The sequence below is a fragment of the Siphateles boraxobius genome, unplaced genomic scaffold (assembly GCF_051911475.1).
Source record: "Siphateles boraxobius isolate OS27281-9 unplaced genomic scaffold, OSU_SipBor_1 41, whole genome shotgun sequence".
Taxonomy (NCBI): Eukaryota; Metazoa; Chordata; class Actinopteri; order Cypriniformes; family Leuciscidae; genus Siphateles; species Siphateles boraxobius.
Genome location: NW_027509042.1, coordinates 37,680,596 through 37,698,883, shown reverse-complemented (window position 1 = coordinate 37,698,883; position 18,288 = coordinate 37,680,596). Strand labels below are relative to the sequence as shown.

Sequence of the window (18,288 nt, the reverse complement as noted above, 5' to 3'; positions counted from 1 at the left end):
ATCGCAACTTTAATATGCAGACAACTATAATTAAGCCATTTGTATGTTGAATTCCTCAAAAAATGTAAACACTGAGGGTCTGCAGGCAGATGAAGTGAAACCTGTCTAATAAAACAGTCATTATTTTTGGTATAAAATCCATTGGGTGATACTGTAGCTGCAGAAATTACACACTTCAACTTTAATATCCATGTACATTACATGAACATTTCTAAAAGGTTCTCTGGCTTATTTGAGTGGACAACACAAAATGGAGAGACTATTTTCTCTTCTTCTCAGCATTCTATTTCATTCCTGCTGAAACCTAACTCTTGTGCCACCCATTGCCATGATAACCAAAGATTGGAAAAAGAATTTTGAGGACCAAATCTTTTCTTTTATAAAGAAAATGCTTTTACTTCAAAAAATAATAATATTGCATATTTTTCATTTTAATATTGAAAGTATGGTAAATATTGGTAAAATGTACCAACAATGACAAAAATAAACACTTTATGGCATACCATAAAAATAACCTAGTTCTCATTTCCAGTTGATTTCACAATGACCGATTTCTCACCTTTTTTAATGTACAGTGACAGATGTTGGCATGTCAAAAAACACAGGCGTTTGATCTGCATTCCCTATCTGATCCAGGGGATATGAATGTTTTTTTCCAAAGCGCTGAAATGACAGCAAGTCGGAGGGCAGGCGCTGAGAAAGACTTGTTTTGCGGGGTAATGCTAATCCATTGCGCCACATCATTCTTGCAGTGCATGTCCACTGCGAAGCGAGCAGTGTCAGAGTGAGCGTTTTCAGTTCATTCCTATTGAAGTTGAGCTTCATGCTCGCGCGTGAGCCTGATGCAAAACTTCCATAGGAATGAACTGAAAACGCGTACTCTGATCCGCGCCAGTGGACACGCACTGTTACACACCGTATGTCTTGGCAGCATTGTTTGATGACTCATCTGTGTTTATCAGTCCTGGGGGGCACACTTGTTTCACATGTATTTGGCGCTCCCTATTGTTGCCGGTGTATTATTGACATGAAATTCCAGACCCTAAATATAAGACACCCCAATTTTTTCAGATGTATTTCCAAGAAAAAAAAACAGTCTTATATTTGGAACAATATGGTATATATCATCACTAGAGGGCAAGACAGAGAGAAATACGTTTGCCTTGGTTACATGCTGTTAAATTGGGATCGACAGACTGAAGGATGGAAGGAAAGGTCAACGTTTATGAGCTGAGACAAGTTGCTGCTAATCAATGCAACTGACAGTAATGACATTGACCTCCCAGAATCCTGATAAGAATCAAACATTAGAAATATATTAACAAAGCTGATTTAGAATTAAAGACATCATCATTTCAGTGTATTTGAGTGTTATTAGAGACATAATATGTTTGTTAATGTAAAAAAGGCCACTATTAGGATTATATTCATTAGATTATATACCGTCCAGCGAGCCAATCAGTGATCCGAGCAAGACGAGTCAGGCCAATCGGGAAAGCGGATGGACGCAAGCTATGCTGCAGCGATTTATTTTTGCTAAAGTTGCGTGCGTGCCTGTAAAGAAAGTAGCAGTCTGTTTATACATTGTTCTCTATACTTTGTTTATGAACATTTTAATTGCCCTGAGTGTGTAAAAGTTAATGCAAGTGACAAATACGAACTAGCTTGTAAAGATGTCCGTGTATTTATTATATTTACATACTAGTTTCCTCACATATATCACTCTTATGTTTAGAAGACCTAATCCACATGCCATTTATTCATAATATGGTTTATTTAATATATATTTTAATATATATTGCTAATTTCTAAGGGTAAAAGCACTCTTTGGCCAGCAAATTCATACAAAGGCAGGAGAGCTACAAGTAGCCATCCTTTTTACAGTTACAAATCTTTGTATCAATTGTTTATGCTTTAATTTGCTAGTCTTCATTTATACTTTTCTGTTCGCCTCAGTGTCTGTCTGGTCATATAGCTTATATATTTATATTACATTTGAGGACTGCTGCTCAAGTCAAACAAAGCTACTGAAGACCTGAAATAAAGCACAAAAGTTTACTACTGATTTCTTGTATTATACTTTTATGGTGTTTTTGACCTTTTTGGAGCTTGACAGTAACAGCCTAACAGTAAGACTACTACTGTAAGTATCTGATGTGGATCGGTCAAGTCTGACTCAATCTGCTCGAATGTGTCGGTGTCGATAACGATATAGGGAAATTATCCATTGTAAATTGCATTTAAAAAACATGAGAGAGTTTCCGTAACAATGGCGGAACGATCATAGTGGCATCACATAAAAGAAGATACCAAAAGGAAAAGGCATTGAGAGAGAGAGAGAGAGAGAGAGAGAGAGAGATTTTGTTTGTTTGTTTGTGTGTGTGTGTGTGCGTGTGTGTGTGTGCGTGTGTGTGTGTGTGTGGTCGTGGGTCTGTGATAATTTTAAGTTTAGATGCTGAAAAGAGGAATTGAGGAGGTCTTCATGCTTCATTTTCTCCACCCACCCACTCACACACAAGCCCACAGCCGCTCCGTCTCTCTCCCCTCGGCACATGGATATTCCTGCAAATCTGTTTGATGTTTGAAGCTGCTTTGCATGATTCAGACGAAAGCTGAAAAAAAGAGCATGAGCTAGAGAGAGAGAGACTATAAGCACCAGTGACCTACATTCACACCTATAGACAAACAGAAGAGCAGCAGAATGGAACAACGTGGGGGTCTTGAGATGCACTTTTTAAATTCGATATTAAAAACATGGCCCACATGGCATAAGACACTAAAAAACAGCGAGATGTGACATTACGGTTAAAAACATCTGCCTGCATGTGCACAGAGACCAACAACTATACATCTCAGAATGAATATAAGAACGGGTCATGTGTGAATGACCTCTGAATCTACCTCAGACAGATTGATGATCAACTAGATTGTTGTGGACTGTAGGACAGTATGCTCAGTGATATGAAAATTAAAAAAAACAATATATGGATTTCTAAAGCCATTTTTGTAATGTCTATTAAATGCTTTCATCCTGTCACAATAATGTAATGTGATTGGATTATTTTAATTTGGGGTCTTTTGCGCCAACTATTTATACTACCGTTTAAAAGTTTACCCAGGCTGGATTTATTTGATCAAAAATATAGTAAAAATAGAGCAACATTGCTGTGCTGAGTAAAGCACATGACAGGAATAGTCCAAGGAAACCGTCTTTAATAATCACTCCAACACAGAAGACCACAACCACGTTAAATCATGGATGACTCATGACAAAGGATGAACCAAAACAGGGAGCATAAATACCAGAACTAATGAGGGAACTAATGAGCTAATTGATTAACAACAGGTGAACTAAATTAGGATGACACGGACTAGAAAACTAGGTCACACAAAGCATACTCCTGACAATTGTGAAATATTATTACAATTTTAAAACGACTATTACTATTTTAATATATAAATATAAAATGTAATTTATCATCATGTGATGGAAAAGCTAAATTTTCAAAAGGATTAAACCACCCCTTTCAATCCGATCGAAATTTCATTTGGATCGATTAAGGTGTTTACATGAGGGCTCTTCAGTACGATTGAGCCATCATTCCGATTATTAATGGATTATTCGGTTGTATGTTATCGTAGCCAAGTGTCACATGATCCTTCATAAATTAATCGAATATGCTGATTTGCGGCTCAATAATGCAAAAACAGTTTTTTCACAATTCTTTGATGAATAGAAAGCTTCAAAATAACAGTATTTATTTAAAATAGAAATCTTTTGTAACAGTATAAATGTATTTACTGTCACATTTGATCATTTGAGCATATAATGCAATTAATTTCATTCAACTTTTTATTGACTGATGTCTCCAATAAAGCATGATTTAATCTTTTTACATTTCCATCCCATCAACCGAGCTTAGAGTGAAGATCTGCTGATATGTTGTGCCTCAATGTGAAATGAATTAGAAATAGCTCTCACATACATGATGACACACAGAAAGGAGATCTCAGGAGGGGGTGGGTGAGAAGCCTTTGAGCGCTGTAGCTCAGAGTTGATTGTGAATTGTATTCTTATAGTTAACTTTTTAAATTTAGGTCACAGTCTGTATGTGTGCCTCAGAGTTCTTAAATCCTATAACAAAACTGTGAATTCTTTAGGTGAACTTGCGCACACACACACTGGCGCACTGAAGCAGAAGACTCACCTCAGCGTGAATGGTAGGAAGGAGATACTCACTGACCAATGTTCCGGTGGGTACACACACACATACCAAAAAAAAAAACACACACACACACACAAAAAAACACAACACACACACACACTTTTTCCATATGATACAGAGAAATATAGGAAAACACACTAGATTTACAGATATACTGATAAAATATATACAAACTCTTTCACTTCATTTCACATTCAACCTGAATGGACAAAGCCAACATTATGATCACCAACATTATAAGTGACCTTTTTCACATCCTCAAATTCAACCTGAAAGGACAAGGCCAACAATGTAATCTACTATGACGGAATCAAACACAATGACAAAGGCCTGTGACAAAGTCAGAAGACCCTGTTAGAAATAAGTCACGAAAAGGTTATGATAACTCTTTTACCCAATTCCCTTAATAAGCCCAGGCATTGCTTTTTTAGGCAAAATTTTTAACGTAACATTAAAAAGGGACAGAACTTAACTGCAATAAAAATGCAACGTGTGGAAAACATTTTGTGCTTGCTGTAAAAACACACTCAGCATGTACAATACACACAATCATGCATGTATTCATAACATGCTTTCTGTCCCAGTAACTCAGTCAAGAGCACTGCAGAAGTGGGGTTACAACCATACTCAACTAAATTATTAACCAAATCAGAAACATCCAGCCCTGTACTATAACATGCATTTAAATCTACATTAAACATTCAGCATTCTCCAACAAGGTTGCCATTTCAAAACGAATCCCCCACAAATGGAACACAATTTCTCAACCCTTTAAAGAAGACTGAAGTCTTTAGACTCAGTCTTTGTTTAGACTGAATCCTTCAGATTAGCTCTGGGCGAAAACAATGGGTGAAAGACCTCCAGGGAGAAAGTGTTGGGGTTTCCTGGAGAAGCTGTTTGAGACCCAGCAGAGAACTAGATATATGTATTGATTTATGGAGGAGGGTTTGGACCACTGCAGAGAAAGCTACTGAATATTGTCAGCACAAGCACTCTGGTGTTCAGGGCGTGAATCATCAAGGTTACCAGCACATAGGAAATATTGGGAAAGGTAGCCTGTTGGAATCCACCTTGGGTTCGGTTCAGCAGTAGTGATTCAGTCCTTTTTAAATGTTAATTTCAGTTAATTTGGTGGAAAAAACAAGATACACTGATACACATCCTCGCTCCACATTTCAGCGTGATGTCTCCAGCAAAAAGAACTGGATGAAATATTCTGAATGATATCAATCCACAGTCTGACTTGTGATGCAGCCTGGAATTAAACCACACCTTGTCGGTTAGCCTGGCTAGTTCTACTGAAACTGGCCCCCCTGACTGAGCCTGGTTTCTCCCTAGGTTTATTTCTCCATTTCTGTCACCAATAGAGTTTGGTTTCCTTTCCACTTTCCCTTTAGAGTTAAATATTCTGCATCACCAGTATCACCAAATGTAATTGCAAAAATGTTTTTTTTTCCAACACTCCCTCCATCTATAATTGGTTGGTCAAACAGAAGTCCAGCCCCCTGTTTGCATGTGCATCTCCATCAGAAAGACCTTAACATTTAATAACAGAGTCATATTTCAGAATCATAGATGACAGATGTAGGACTTCAGTACATTCTACCACTGGTCATTTCGACTCAATTGTCTGTAATTCTTTTATGTTTTGTTACCTTTAAGTGTAAATATGGAAATGACTTTGGCTGTACTGCTCAGAAACGTGAAAAAATAATCCTAAAGACCAACATAAAACAAAATCACGATGAGATTGTGGATTGTGATCCTACCTGAAAGAAATATGATATGATATGAAATTCCCCCCTACCACCAAAAACACACACACACATATGAATGAACATACATGCTTCCTGTATGCATCTGTACATACAGATAACCGTTCCCTGCTGTGCAGTTTCTACCTCAGCGCTGAATCCAGGCCAGCACAGCTGTTATTATTAGCCTGACATTACAGTTATACCAACAACTCACAGCCATCACAAACTACTTATCGGTATCGGTATAGTCTAACTGCTAATACAATTGTTTGATTACAATTAAATCTTCAAGCAGAGGCAGTTCTGGCCACTCAACTGTAACAGACATCTGTAAGTTAATGGTTTGGTGCAGAGTCAGACTTCATTACATTCATAAAACTACTAAGAAACTAATACTGATGAGATGAGTTTTACATGAAAACATCCAGTTTTTTTATTTTTATTCTTGGTTATGTGAATGTTAAAGGAACATTTCACTTTATTTTACAAACATTATGGGAACGTTACTTTTAAATGTTATCAGAACATTCTGAAACAAGTAAAATGTTAGATGAACTTCCAACTACAACGTTTCAGAAAAAAAAAACATCCCATGAACCATCTATAAATAAAGTTTTTGTCAACTTTTTAAGAACATTATTAAAGACCAGATAACTTTAAATGAACGTTCTATTAACGTTACAAGAAGAATGTTCATAACTTTGAGAAAACCTTGCAGAACATTAGCCAAAGTTGTGAGAATGTTCCCTGTTAGCTGGGTTCATGCCTTTTAGCAGATTAGAGCGGGTCGATACTATAGATAATACAAGCAATCAAGCAGTTGAGATTTGCTATAGTATATATTGCCCTATATCAATATACAGTATGTATGCAGATAAAGTTGGACATACTTATATTTTTAACTTTATAAACTATAACTGGTATTTTTTGTAAATAACAACACAAAGTGTATATCTATAGAGAACGATTGAATATATATCTAATCTAAAAACATGACTCAGCATGTTCTCATAGCTGAAAGTTAAAACAAAAGCAACACTGTTTCCCTGCAATGGCTTACTGGTATTTTTCAGTGATATTGTATGATATTGCATGTCCAGTTATACCAGCAGGTTTGTTTATTGCATCACCTTTTAAAGAACACCCTGTTACCGTGACAACATACTGTATACAGCATTAGTGTGTAACTCTGCAGTCCGCACTAAAAGCAGTGTTCTCTCTCTTCTACTGTCTCTCTCTTTCATGATTTCTGTGATTATTACTCTGTCTGCATAAATCATATTGCACCAGGACAGGCCAGAATCTCATGTAGAATGGTGGAGTACATTAGAGTTATATGATACAGTCTCTTTCACATGAACGTTTATGGGAGGGTGAATGTATTGATTTAGCCTCAGATGTGAAGTTGGCACACACACACACACACACACACACACACACACACACACACACACACACACACACACACACACACACACACACACACACACACACACACACACACACACACACACACACACACACACACACACACACACAGCTCCTCAGCTCTGTTATGATGACATTCAGAGCACAATACCAAACCAGAGTAATCTCTGACTCACACAAGACCCATTCAGCCATAAAGGGCAACATCTGTGTTTGCATGAGTGTGTGTTTTAGGACAGATTGCTGAGTCTTACCTCCCCGTAGTCTGTGGTGAGCACCACGGTTCCATCTCCACAGGAGTTCACTGTAGACGGAACCAGCTGATCTTTATGATTCAACCACACTCGAGAACCCTGCAAAACAGACAAAAGCAGTTAGACACAAATGGCACAATCCCAGATTATATGTCCCAGTTGCTTGTAAGAGTTACAGAACAATAAAACATGAAATCTTCATGTAGCTATTCACTATTGAAAGTCGCAACTTTCAGGGTGAACTATGGGTGGCTTTTCAGACACAAACACTTACAGATGCCCACACACAAAGCTCAGAAAGTCAGATTTTTTCTTTTGGACCTTTTATTATTCCAGAGCATTTAATGAAGGCCAAACTGATAACCCTCGGAGCACATTAGAAAGTAGCATATATAAGGGAAAAGAATTAAAAGAAACAGGCACAGTCTTCCCCAAAGAAACAACTGGGTCATTCTACAAAATTGGTGCCATAGTTTTCAAAATATCAACAAATATCTACAGTATAGTAAAAAATCTACTGTATTTGTGTTTTTCTTTTTTCATGAAGATATCTTTTTGGCCTGTTCACTTGGCTGTATAAGCAAATATACACATCTTGATGAAAACTAATTTAAAAATTGTCTTCATATAAAAGACAAAAATAAAATAAAATTAGCTTGTATAGAAAAAAATTACATTCAAAAGACTTATACAGTATTAACCCTGATCTGATACCAAAAGATTTTCCCCATTTTAAAACTATGAATTGTTTAAAAAATCAAAAAGAAAAAAACAATAAAAAGTCTAAATTGTTATACCATCACATGTACGAACAAGTTTACGATCTTAAGGCGAGACACTACAGGTGAATTAGGTAATTTTTTTAACAAGCAGATATCACCATGAAACTTTGCCAGTTGATTACCTACATTAAGATGAGAAAAAAATGTATTACAAGTTTTCTGTAATTTAATGTTTAAATATGCAAATGAGTCATTATCTAATTAAATATGCACTAATTTGCATATATTTTAAAAAACGAAATCTGAGTATTGGATAAAGCCAGGTTCAAAATTATTTTTTCATTGTGTTCACATATTAGATGGGGAAAAAATTGCAGAGGGATTTATGGATATCTACTTTTGTTTTTCTGTAAATCAGAATAAACTGCCAATAGCCTCAAGAAAATGATGTTTCTTAATTATGTTTTTTGGAATAAAATGTTATACAAATCAGGGAAGGAATAATATATTTACAAATCCCTCAGTCAATGTCTTCATAATATAACTAGGTACAAGACTGGAGAGTTTGGTGTATATATGTGCTACTGAAGTGGAGATTTCGGACTTGGAGTATGAGAGAAAAGTCATTTTGAGAAAACGGGCTTTAAAGATTTAGCATCAGCCAATGAGATTGCGCTTTTAGAGTAAAATCCCCCTTTTACTTTCACGATTGGTTGCTGATAAAAAAGGAAATGACCATATTTGGATCCGGCAGACTTGTTCAGGAGAGAGAGAGCTTTCTAACGGTGTTTGTGATGACAGGGTGCAGATCGCGATCGCGGAGCAGAGGGATTATTTATAACGACAACTTTTGATGAATTTATGAGAAATCTACAGACGCAAACGAACAAAGTGTAGTAAAATAAAGACCTAAATGTGTATTTCTGACTTTTTTTAACCACAAGCCTGAAAGAAGACATGTTATTGAAGACAAATATCCCAAAATCTCAAAATTGACAAGTGAAAAAAAAAACACACGATGTTTTTGCCTGCTGTGTCTCGCCTTTAAATGCCATCCCTTTTACAATGATTTCAAACAACAATTGATATTTGAAAATAGGATACAGAATTAATTTGTCTTTCTTAACATCTTAGTAGTTTCATGATCTTAAATATGCTGTTCCCTATCAGTCGGTCACTCTCGGCGTCACTCTCGCTAGAGAGGCAAATCTACAAGTGAAACTAAAGAAGCCCACCCCAGAGGGTTGTTTCAGGCAGTGACACGAGAGACCTGAGGATTACTGTGAGCGCGCTTCCTTCAGGGAACCAACCCCCTAGGAACCCTCATCCCTCTCATGCTCCGCAGCCAGTTGAGTTACCAACGGAACGTGCTGGACCATCCTCGATGTGTGTACCAGTCGTTTCCTTTGGTGCTCCCCGCGACGATCAGATGTCAATCGCTGCATCAGAGGGTGGGTCAGACCTCTCTGTGGACGAAGACTTGGCACCGCTGCCTCCTTTGGGTGTGCCAGCGGTACCCGAGTTGGACCAGGAGATGATGGCCGTGCTTTCCTGGGCCACCAACAGGATCGGGCATGTGTGGAACCCCGTGTCCCGAGCCCTCGAGGCTGGATGATTGGTCTCTCGGGGTGGAGCGTGCTGGTTCTCAGCAACCCACCCCAGTGCCTTTCTTCCCGGAAGTGCACGAGAAGCTCATGGGGACGTGGACGGCACCTTTTACTGCCAGAAACCGTCTCGGTGGCTCCTCCTCCCTCACCACCCTTGATGGCTGGGCAGCTAACGGATACACGCGTATCCCGCCAGTGGAGCAGGCCGTTGCTAGTTGTTGCAACTGTGCCCTAACTCCACTTGGCGCAGAGAACCGTGTCTTCCTTCCCGGGCCTGTAGGTACTCGTCGGACATATCCGGCAAGGCTTACAAGGCCTTTGGGGAAGCTGCCTCTGCCATGCACACCATGGCTTTGCTGCAGTGGCCGGTGCTCCGGTGGCCCCAGAGATCGATGGGACTGCTCTCCAGGAGACGGTGACCGCAGCGCTCCCTCTCCCGGAAGAGGGCCGGGTGGAAAATCTTCAGTTTCCTTTTGTTTATGTTCCGTGCTGTTTATGTTAGCACTCCCCAGTCCGTCTCGCTGGCTCATGTGACCATCAGGCTCGCCTTTGCAATTCAGTTCGCCCGGCGTCTCCCCAAGTTTCGGGCCATCCACTCCACTACAGTGAGAGCAGCCGATGCCCATGTCTTGCAAAACACGCGATAGAGCCGGTCCCTCCAGCCGATATGAAGTCAGGGTACTACAGTCCCTACTTCATTGTACCCAAGAAAGGCGGTGGGTTAAGACCGATCTTGGACCTGTGAGTTTTGAATCGGAGTCTCTACAAACTACCGTTCAAATTGCTCACGCAGAAACGCATTTTCAAATGCATTTGCGTTTCGAATGGTTTGCAGCGATCGACCTGATGGCTGCAAACCAATCTCGGGGATGGATGTATTCTACTTAAAAAAAAAGAATTGTAATTCAATGTGTTACTTGCCTTTTCATGGTAATTATTTGTGAAATTTCCTATCAATTTCTGAGTAAATCCTACACCATTTTTCTTCAGTGTATGTTATATTCTGTCTGACATTCAAATATTTTAATTTAACTTGAAAGGGCAACAATGCAATTAATTTACACTCAAATTTATAACTAAAAAATATTTAAAACCTTACAAAAATTTACATTTACAAATGAAGGATGAAAGATTCAGACTAGGTTTGTGCTTTATTGAATTTTCCCACATTATAATTTGTAATAACACACAGCACAATGAGCACTGATGTCATTTCAGATGTGTCCTCCTGCTCTTCTCAACAGCAGTAGAGTGCTGTTTCAAGTGTGGGCCAGACTGAATTATGACCAGCTCTATGAAGTTAACTACTAATAATTGGGAAATGGATCGATAAGCCCTCAGCTTCAGAGAGGAAACTCAAAATACAATCACCAGCTACAGCAGAAAGTCACATTACTTCCAATGCATTAAATGACCCAGAAGAAACATCCACCTTTTATTTTCAATTAAAAAAAGATTAATTTAAAACATGTTGACCTTTTGTGACAACATGCCCCAATAGTCGCAGTGTATGAGGTAGGCTGTTACAATGCCATTAAATAAACTAACCTGCAATTAAATAAAAAGTAACAGTAAAACAATTGAGACACAAAACATTACAGAAATCATCAAAAATGTAAATGTAACAAAGCAAAAGAAAAAGTGAAATTAATAAATTGAATAAATGTACGTGACAACTTGCCCTTACACAAAGTTCTGCTAGTGAACATGCATGCAGGTTTGACTTATTGGATATACATATACTCACTCCTGCCCAACAAACAAACAGAGAATAATGTGTGAATCCACCCCAAACCACAAACTAGACAATGAGATTGAGTTTCCCAGACATGGACATTAGCCACACTGATCTGAAGTGGATGGCCTCCTCTATGCCGCATGTATTTCTAGATGACAAATAGGCAGACCGAAAGACAGACAGATAAACAGAAGCTGCTCTTTGTCAACAGATGGTTGACTGTGACGGGCTGTCCCACCTCCAGTCAGAGGAACTACAGTGGTGAAGACAAAAGGCAGGCTGCTCTGTCCCTGGGTAAAGGAACCAAGCCAGGCAGAAAAACACATACAACAGACAGCTGGGCAAAACACTTTTACACATTTCATTTCCATTAGAAGACATTAAAGGGGACACATAATGGAAAACAAGATTTCCTTGCTCTTTTGAGGGAAGAAACACTAAGTTGCAAAAATGCTCAATACATTTAAAAAAAAAAATTGTGATTGCAATTTAAAATGCAAATTTTTTGTGATTATATCAATATGATTTTGAAAGAAAACGATGTACTTGTACTCAAAGAACAAGTTTTTTATTTACCGTTGCACTGCAAATAAGCAGACAGTATCCAAAATGTGTCACATTGTGTTTCTGTTTGAGTCTTGTTTTCATTAGTGACTAATGAAATCCAAAGGTCTTCCTTTGTTCTGTTTTCCCGCCACTCCTATGTTTCCACAGTAACCTCCATTAGTTCTTCTGTCACACCTTCCTCGTTAGTCTTGTCAGCTGTGCCTCGTTTCCCTGATCTGTTTCCCTATGTATTTAAGCCCTGTGTGTTGCCTTGTTCATTGTCCGATCTCAGTTAGGCCTATGTTTAGTGTGAGTTGCTACCTCTTCTGCTGATCTGTTTAATTAAAGTAAACCTTCCTTTTGGAATTATATCCTAGTCTCCATCTGCCTTCCTGCAACCACCCGTGACAGTGTGCAGGACTTCATTCACGATTGACGCCGGTGGAGCTACTGTATGAGGTTTTGTCGACAGTTTGAGGATCCACTGGAGTAACGAGGTTTAGTCACAAGCTCTTAGTATAAAATTAAATTCAAGCTCTGGTTTAAAGTATGGGCTAAAAAAACCAAAAACATTATTAACTGATATTTTCTCTAATCAAACAATTTATGGAATGATAATATTACAGAAAGAATGCATGAACAGAAGCGTTAACACATTGATTCTCCTTGGAGTGAACCAATTGATTTAGTTTTTAAGCCCTGCTAATAATTACGTCTTAATTCTTAATTTCCCAACATTAAACCAGCTGTAATTTTGGTGGGAAATGACAGGAAGCCCTTAAAGTTTATCTTTTGTTGACAAACGTTTGTTTAAAAGCATGCATCATTACAAGTTTGGGAAGATGTTTGGCGCACTTTGCATCCAAAATGCACGTGATATGCGACTCAAACTCAAAGCAGATGTGTTTAGAGCATTTACTGGAAACTGGAGCCAGTGTGCGTAAATTAACACAGTGCTATATGCTTCACTCAGCCATTTTGCAAACTCTGATGGTTTTATTTAAATTTAATTGTGCAGCCCTACACACGCATGCCACTATGCATGGGAAGAAGTTCAGAAACTGAAAATGACTTCTAGCGATGTTTCACTTGTCTTTTTCTCAAGTATTCTTCTGTTCTTATCTCTTCGCTTTAAGTTTGCGCAGGCGCAGATAGCATCTCTAACAGGGATCAAGAGCCGCTAATTAGCACAGATACAAGTCTGCTCCCCGATCTGAACGAACAAATCATTAATGAGAGTTCAGCCTCAGACCCTATGGAGAGCAGGAGCGGGTAATCATGCATAAACATAACACAGCTGAAAGAATTCAACGTCTTCATCAACAGATATCGCTGCTGTTGCACTCGCACAGCTGTCAGAAAATAACTGCTGGAAAATATAAAAGCAACACTCAACCACTCACATATACCCCTCTATGTGAGAATAAGGAGAGCATGCTCTTATGGGGAAGGTATGGAGTGTCTATATGCACTAGGGGTTGCACTACTACTGATTTCAAACAACTCGTGGTTCATGCTACTGTAAAAGAAAAGACATGAAATAGTTATTTTTAATAAATGTTTATTAATTCATAGCCTAATGCAACAATTACATAAGTAAACTCTCAGAACATTATAATTATGACATTACATATTTTAATTTTCATAACAGAGTAAAGCCTTTCATTACAGACAAACGTCAGCTTTTAGGGGCAGTTCATATATTGCTTCTTTTGCGTGCTCAAGTTTATTTCAAATGTAGGCGTGCGGCAAGTGATGCGATCGCATGTGATGCGGCGCGCTCGTTTTTCCTGGCGCACCTATGCTGCGGTGAGATCAGAACATCTCAACTTTTCAGAATGCCGCAAGCGCACTGCGGGTCATGAGACAAAAAACAACCGATAAGCTTGCATTTCCATAACAACATCGAAAGCTCGGCCGAACAGCTGATCATAGCTGTTCACTGCGGGTTTTTATTTCTCATCTCCACAAATATATCTAGTAGTAAAGCTAATGCAAGGGCTAGAAATCATTAAAGGGGTGGTTTACTGCTTTTTTTCTTTGCATGATTGTGTTTATGGGGTGCAATATAACAGTCTAAGTGTGTGGGTTTTTTTTTTAAAAGCCTTATTTTTCATAAATTTCACCTTTACTGTAAGCTGCTTTCTTCTCTGTCATTTGAACGACCGGTTGACTTCCTGATTCTATGAAACCACTCCCTCAGAAACAGGCAATGGGCTCAGATTGGTTAGTTGGGCCGGTGTGTTGTAATTGGCTAAACTGCGTAGTGCACGTAGTCCGGAAACTTCACGCCCATTACCTTTACAGGCGAAAGCTGCATGTGCTCCGGTCAAATGTAAATAATGGTGTCAATACTGCCATATCAGCTTGAGCCAGAATCAGACCCAGAAAGCGGCAATGAAGAGAGTCAAGCAGAACCTCCCCACGGCTCTTACAAAACGTTCCTGAATGGTACATTTTATTATTATTATTCTATTCTTTTCTATTCTACTATTATTATATAAGAATTTCGATACGCTGTGACTTGAAAATGCTACTGCTGTTGCTTTTGAGATACGGTTTTCTCCTGATTAAACATTTAATAACTGAATAAATTACAGAGTAATACCGTTTTTTTAAAGTTATTGTTTTATCGATATATTGAACAACCGTTTATCTATTCACAAAACTTAGTTTACTCAGTGTATCGTTTTCTTTAGGTGTACACGTTTGTCTTACACACACAAAATAGCATCAACTAACTGGCTACTATAAACAAACAGCGTTGGCATTGGTTTACGTTCTTGAATCTTGATCAAATCGAAAAATTACGTCATAAAGTATACATGGAAAATACATTTACGAAATTAGTACATAATTACAAATTCAGGTCCAAAATGTTTGTACGCGTTTGTCATAGACACACGAAATAGCATAACTAACTGGCTACTAAAGCCAGCGCTGGCATTTGTTTAATTCCTTGATAAAACTAAAACATTACGTCTGAAATTATACATGCAAATACATTTAAAATAATTAAGTCTTACTCAGGGGTGTGAAGTAACGAATTACAAATACTCACGTTACTGTAAGTAGTTTTTTTCAGAAATTGTTCTTTTTTGAGTAGTTTAAAAATTGTGTAATTTTACTTTTACTTGAGTACATTTTAAGTGATGTATCGGTACTAATCTGATAATATTAGTGATTCTCATTTATCAAAACACTAACATTGATACCGTTTTGGAGAGAAATTGGGTATTTTTTTAATCTCTCTATTTAACCCATCTCATGGTGTGTGATGCTGAACTATCATATGAGTTTTAAAGGTTTTTGAATTCTTTGCACAGTTATGAATGTTAATATTTTATGTGCAACAATAGCATGCTCAGGCCCAGTGGCTTTTCGCCTAATTTTAAATGCGCCCCCCCCCATAATGATTTAAATGGTGATGAGTGTACTGATTTGATGCATTTTAAAAAGATGGATGATAGATATTCTTCAATCTTTCTGACAAAGAACAAAATAGAATGTGAATTACAGTATGTGCAATTTTTTTTAAATTTATAAATTGTAGTGCACAGTGTTTATTATAAGGGGTAGAATCCGCAGCTCAGTACTCATTACTCACTACTCATGAGTACTTTTAAATAAGCTACTTTTTTACTCTTACTCAAGTAGTTTTTTGGACAAGTACTTTTTACTCTACTCACACTACATTTTTTGGAATGTAATGCTACTTTTACGCGAGTATGTTTTTTCAGTACTCTTTCCACCACTGGTCTTACTTACAGGTTGTGGCCCAAAAAAATGCTGCCTCTGGTTTTAAAGTTGGAACTGCTTCATGTTTTAGCAACAGTTGAATCCGGTGTTGAATTTGTGGAGATTCTGAAAGCTGTCCTCCGTAAAATGCGCAGCACAGAGAGCTAAATTACGATTGTAATTTTCAGGAACATAATCAAACATAAATTGTAGCCATTGTTGACGAACTACAGCGTCCGTAGGAAGCCCGAACACAGATGACCTGACAGCTGGGTGAAAATAACACACTTTCGACGGCATGGCTACAGCTCTCCACTATTACTCTTCCTTAGGACAAAACCGCAGAAATATGGCCATGCCCCCTTTTTTGAATATTCCGGAGGGAGGGTTGATTATGGGTTAGTTACGTATAAAACCCGGGAGTATCTCATTGTAGTCCCATTCGAGTCGTTTTTGTAGGCATTAAACTTCCTGTTTTTTAAAAGACGATATCTCTGCTTACGTTGAACTTTCAGTGCAGTAACTTTGCAGATACTGTTCATGCACCAACAGCAACATTACACACTATTTAAAATAAAAAAAAGTGAAATCGCAATCAACCACCCCTTTAATCCTTTGCTGATACTACCTCGTCATCATGGAGATACCTCGTCATCAAGGAGGGTTTTTAGGTGCGATATGTGAACGGCCTCTTACAGAGTTGCCAAATTACGATATTTTTGTCATCCTTGATGAAATACTTCGACACATCTGATCTGATGTCTGTTGGTGACGTTCGCCATTTTGAATTCATTTATGGTTAATGGGTGCTTGAGTAGTCGATTGTTTCCAACAGCGTCGACTAGTGGTTGTAGTCGATCTCTTGACTACTCTGTGCAAGCCCTAATATACATTAAAAAAAAAATTTAAAAAACTGTTTCTCTTCTAAACTAACACAAATTTCTAAGTTTTCGGATAATGTTATTCTCTAAAATTAGTAAATTATTTTGAGTGAATGTGAACCAATCAAGTAATGGAAATATCATTATTATTACTATTTTATAGCCATATATTGATATATAATCATAATATTATGGTAGAATTGTGCTGCACAAACAAGCATAGCAAACCTGTTTTTTTAATGTAATTTTAAAACATAATCAATTTTTTTTATCAGAAAAATCTCAAGTTATGGCCACCACCCCCACCCAGTGTCATGTTCCACCACGTTGTAAAACAGAGACTCATAGAACCCATCAAGTAACTGTTAACATCTACATAACCTTGAAAACCATGGCTTTCAAAACCTCCCTGCACAGATACTTGCCTTTATTAACCTTTATCTAACGACCAACGTAATTCATCACTAGACAGCCTCTTAACCTCTCATCAACCTTCAATGGGGAGATTTACCAATTCTACCAGACAATAAAATTCACACTGAGAAACAGAGGGCATGTGGAACAGAGCCTAAATGATTCTGTGAGGATTAATACAGCATTAGGGAAGTGGCATACTTGGCAACGTGTTAGAAATGCAGAGTAGAAGCATATTGTGATACAGCTGGACGAGGGGGATATGGCAAAAGAAAGAGGGAGAATATTGACTGTAAAAGGGAAAATATACTCATTAGCCCAAGAAAAATGCTGCATCCCATCACCCACCTCTGTGGCCCTAAACATGCTGACATTTCAGTGTTCACCAGTGGAGTCTCAGTTACTGCAACATGACCATTTTAAGCTATTTCTGCTCCATTTCAGACATTACCCAGTTATAATGCCAAAACTCTGCCTATCTTTCTGCCCTGCAGGGAGAATTTTAGCTGCTCAGGTGATCTGAAAAGTAGCTTCTGTCCTTTTGTTTGGAACAATGCCCCTAAAACACAAATGACTATAATTCAGCCTGTGATTTCCTCTCAGGATTTCATTTCAGCAGCACTGAACACTAAAATGAAGCCTGAAAGAACGTGTTGTGAACCTTTTCTCCCAAAGTGTAGAAAACTCAAAAGCGTAGACCAGGAGACTCGGGTTGTATCTTAAGAAGGTTTCTTTATTGAGAACACAAGCTGTGCGTCGCTGTAGTCTTCCAAGCTTATCTCGAGTCCGAAAAAAAAGGAACTTTACATTGTAGTATATATACCTTATAAAGAGGGAGGAATTACATGGAGGATAATCGGAACAAAGCATGTAAATGTTGTATACAGGTTTAGGAAACATGTACTAGACTGAGAGCGTTACCATTCCTAATCCAATCAGCATAACTATTCAAACAGTGAGACTCAAAAACAGGAATG

General features: G+C 38.1%; 1 protein-coding gene across 2 annotated transcripts in view; it reads right to left on the bottom strand.

Annotated features, from left to right (window-relative positions):
* The window catches only part of myo10l1 (myosin X, like 1), a 102,442-nt gene that overhangs the window by 49,564 nt on the left and 34,590 nt on the right, over positions 1-18,288 (bottom strand). For both annotated transcript variants that reach the window (XM_077199425.1, XM_077199424.1), the window contains exon 2: positions 7,666-7,764. Coding sequence is in view for 1 of the 2 variants with exons in the window: in XM_077199424.1 (XP_077055539.1) it covers positions 7,666-7,764 (99 nt within the window). In the remaining variant the exon portion in view is untranslated. The remainder of the gene's footprint in view (positions 1-7,665; positions 7,765-18,288) is intronic.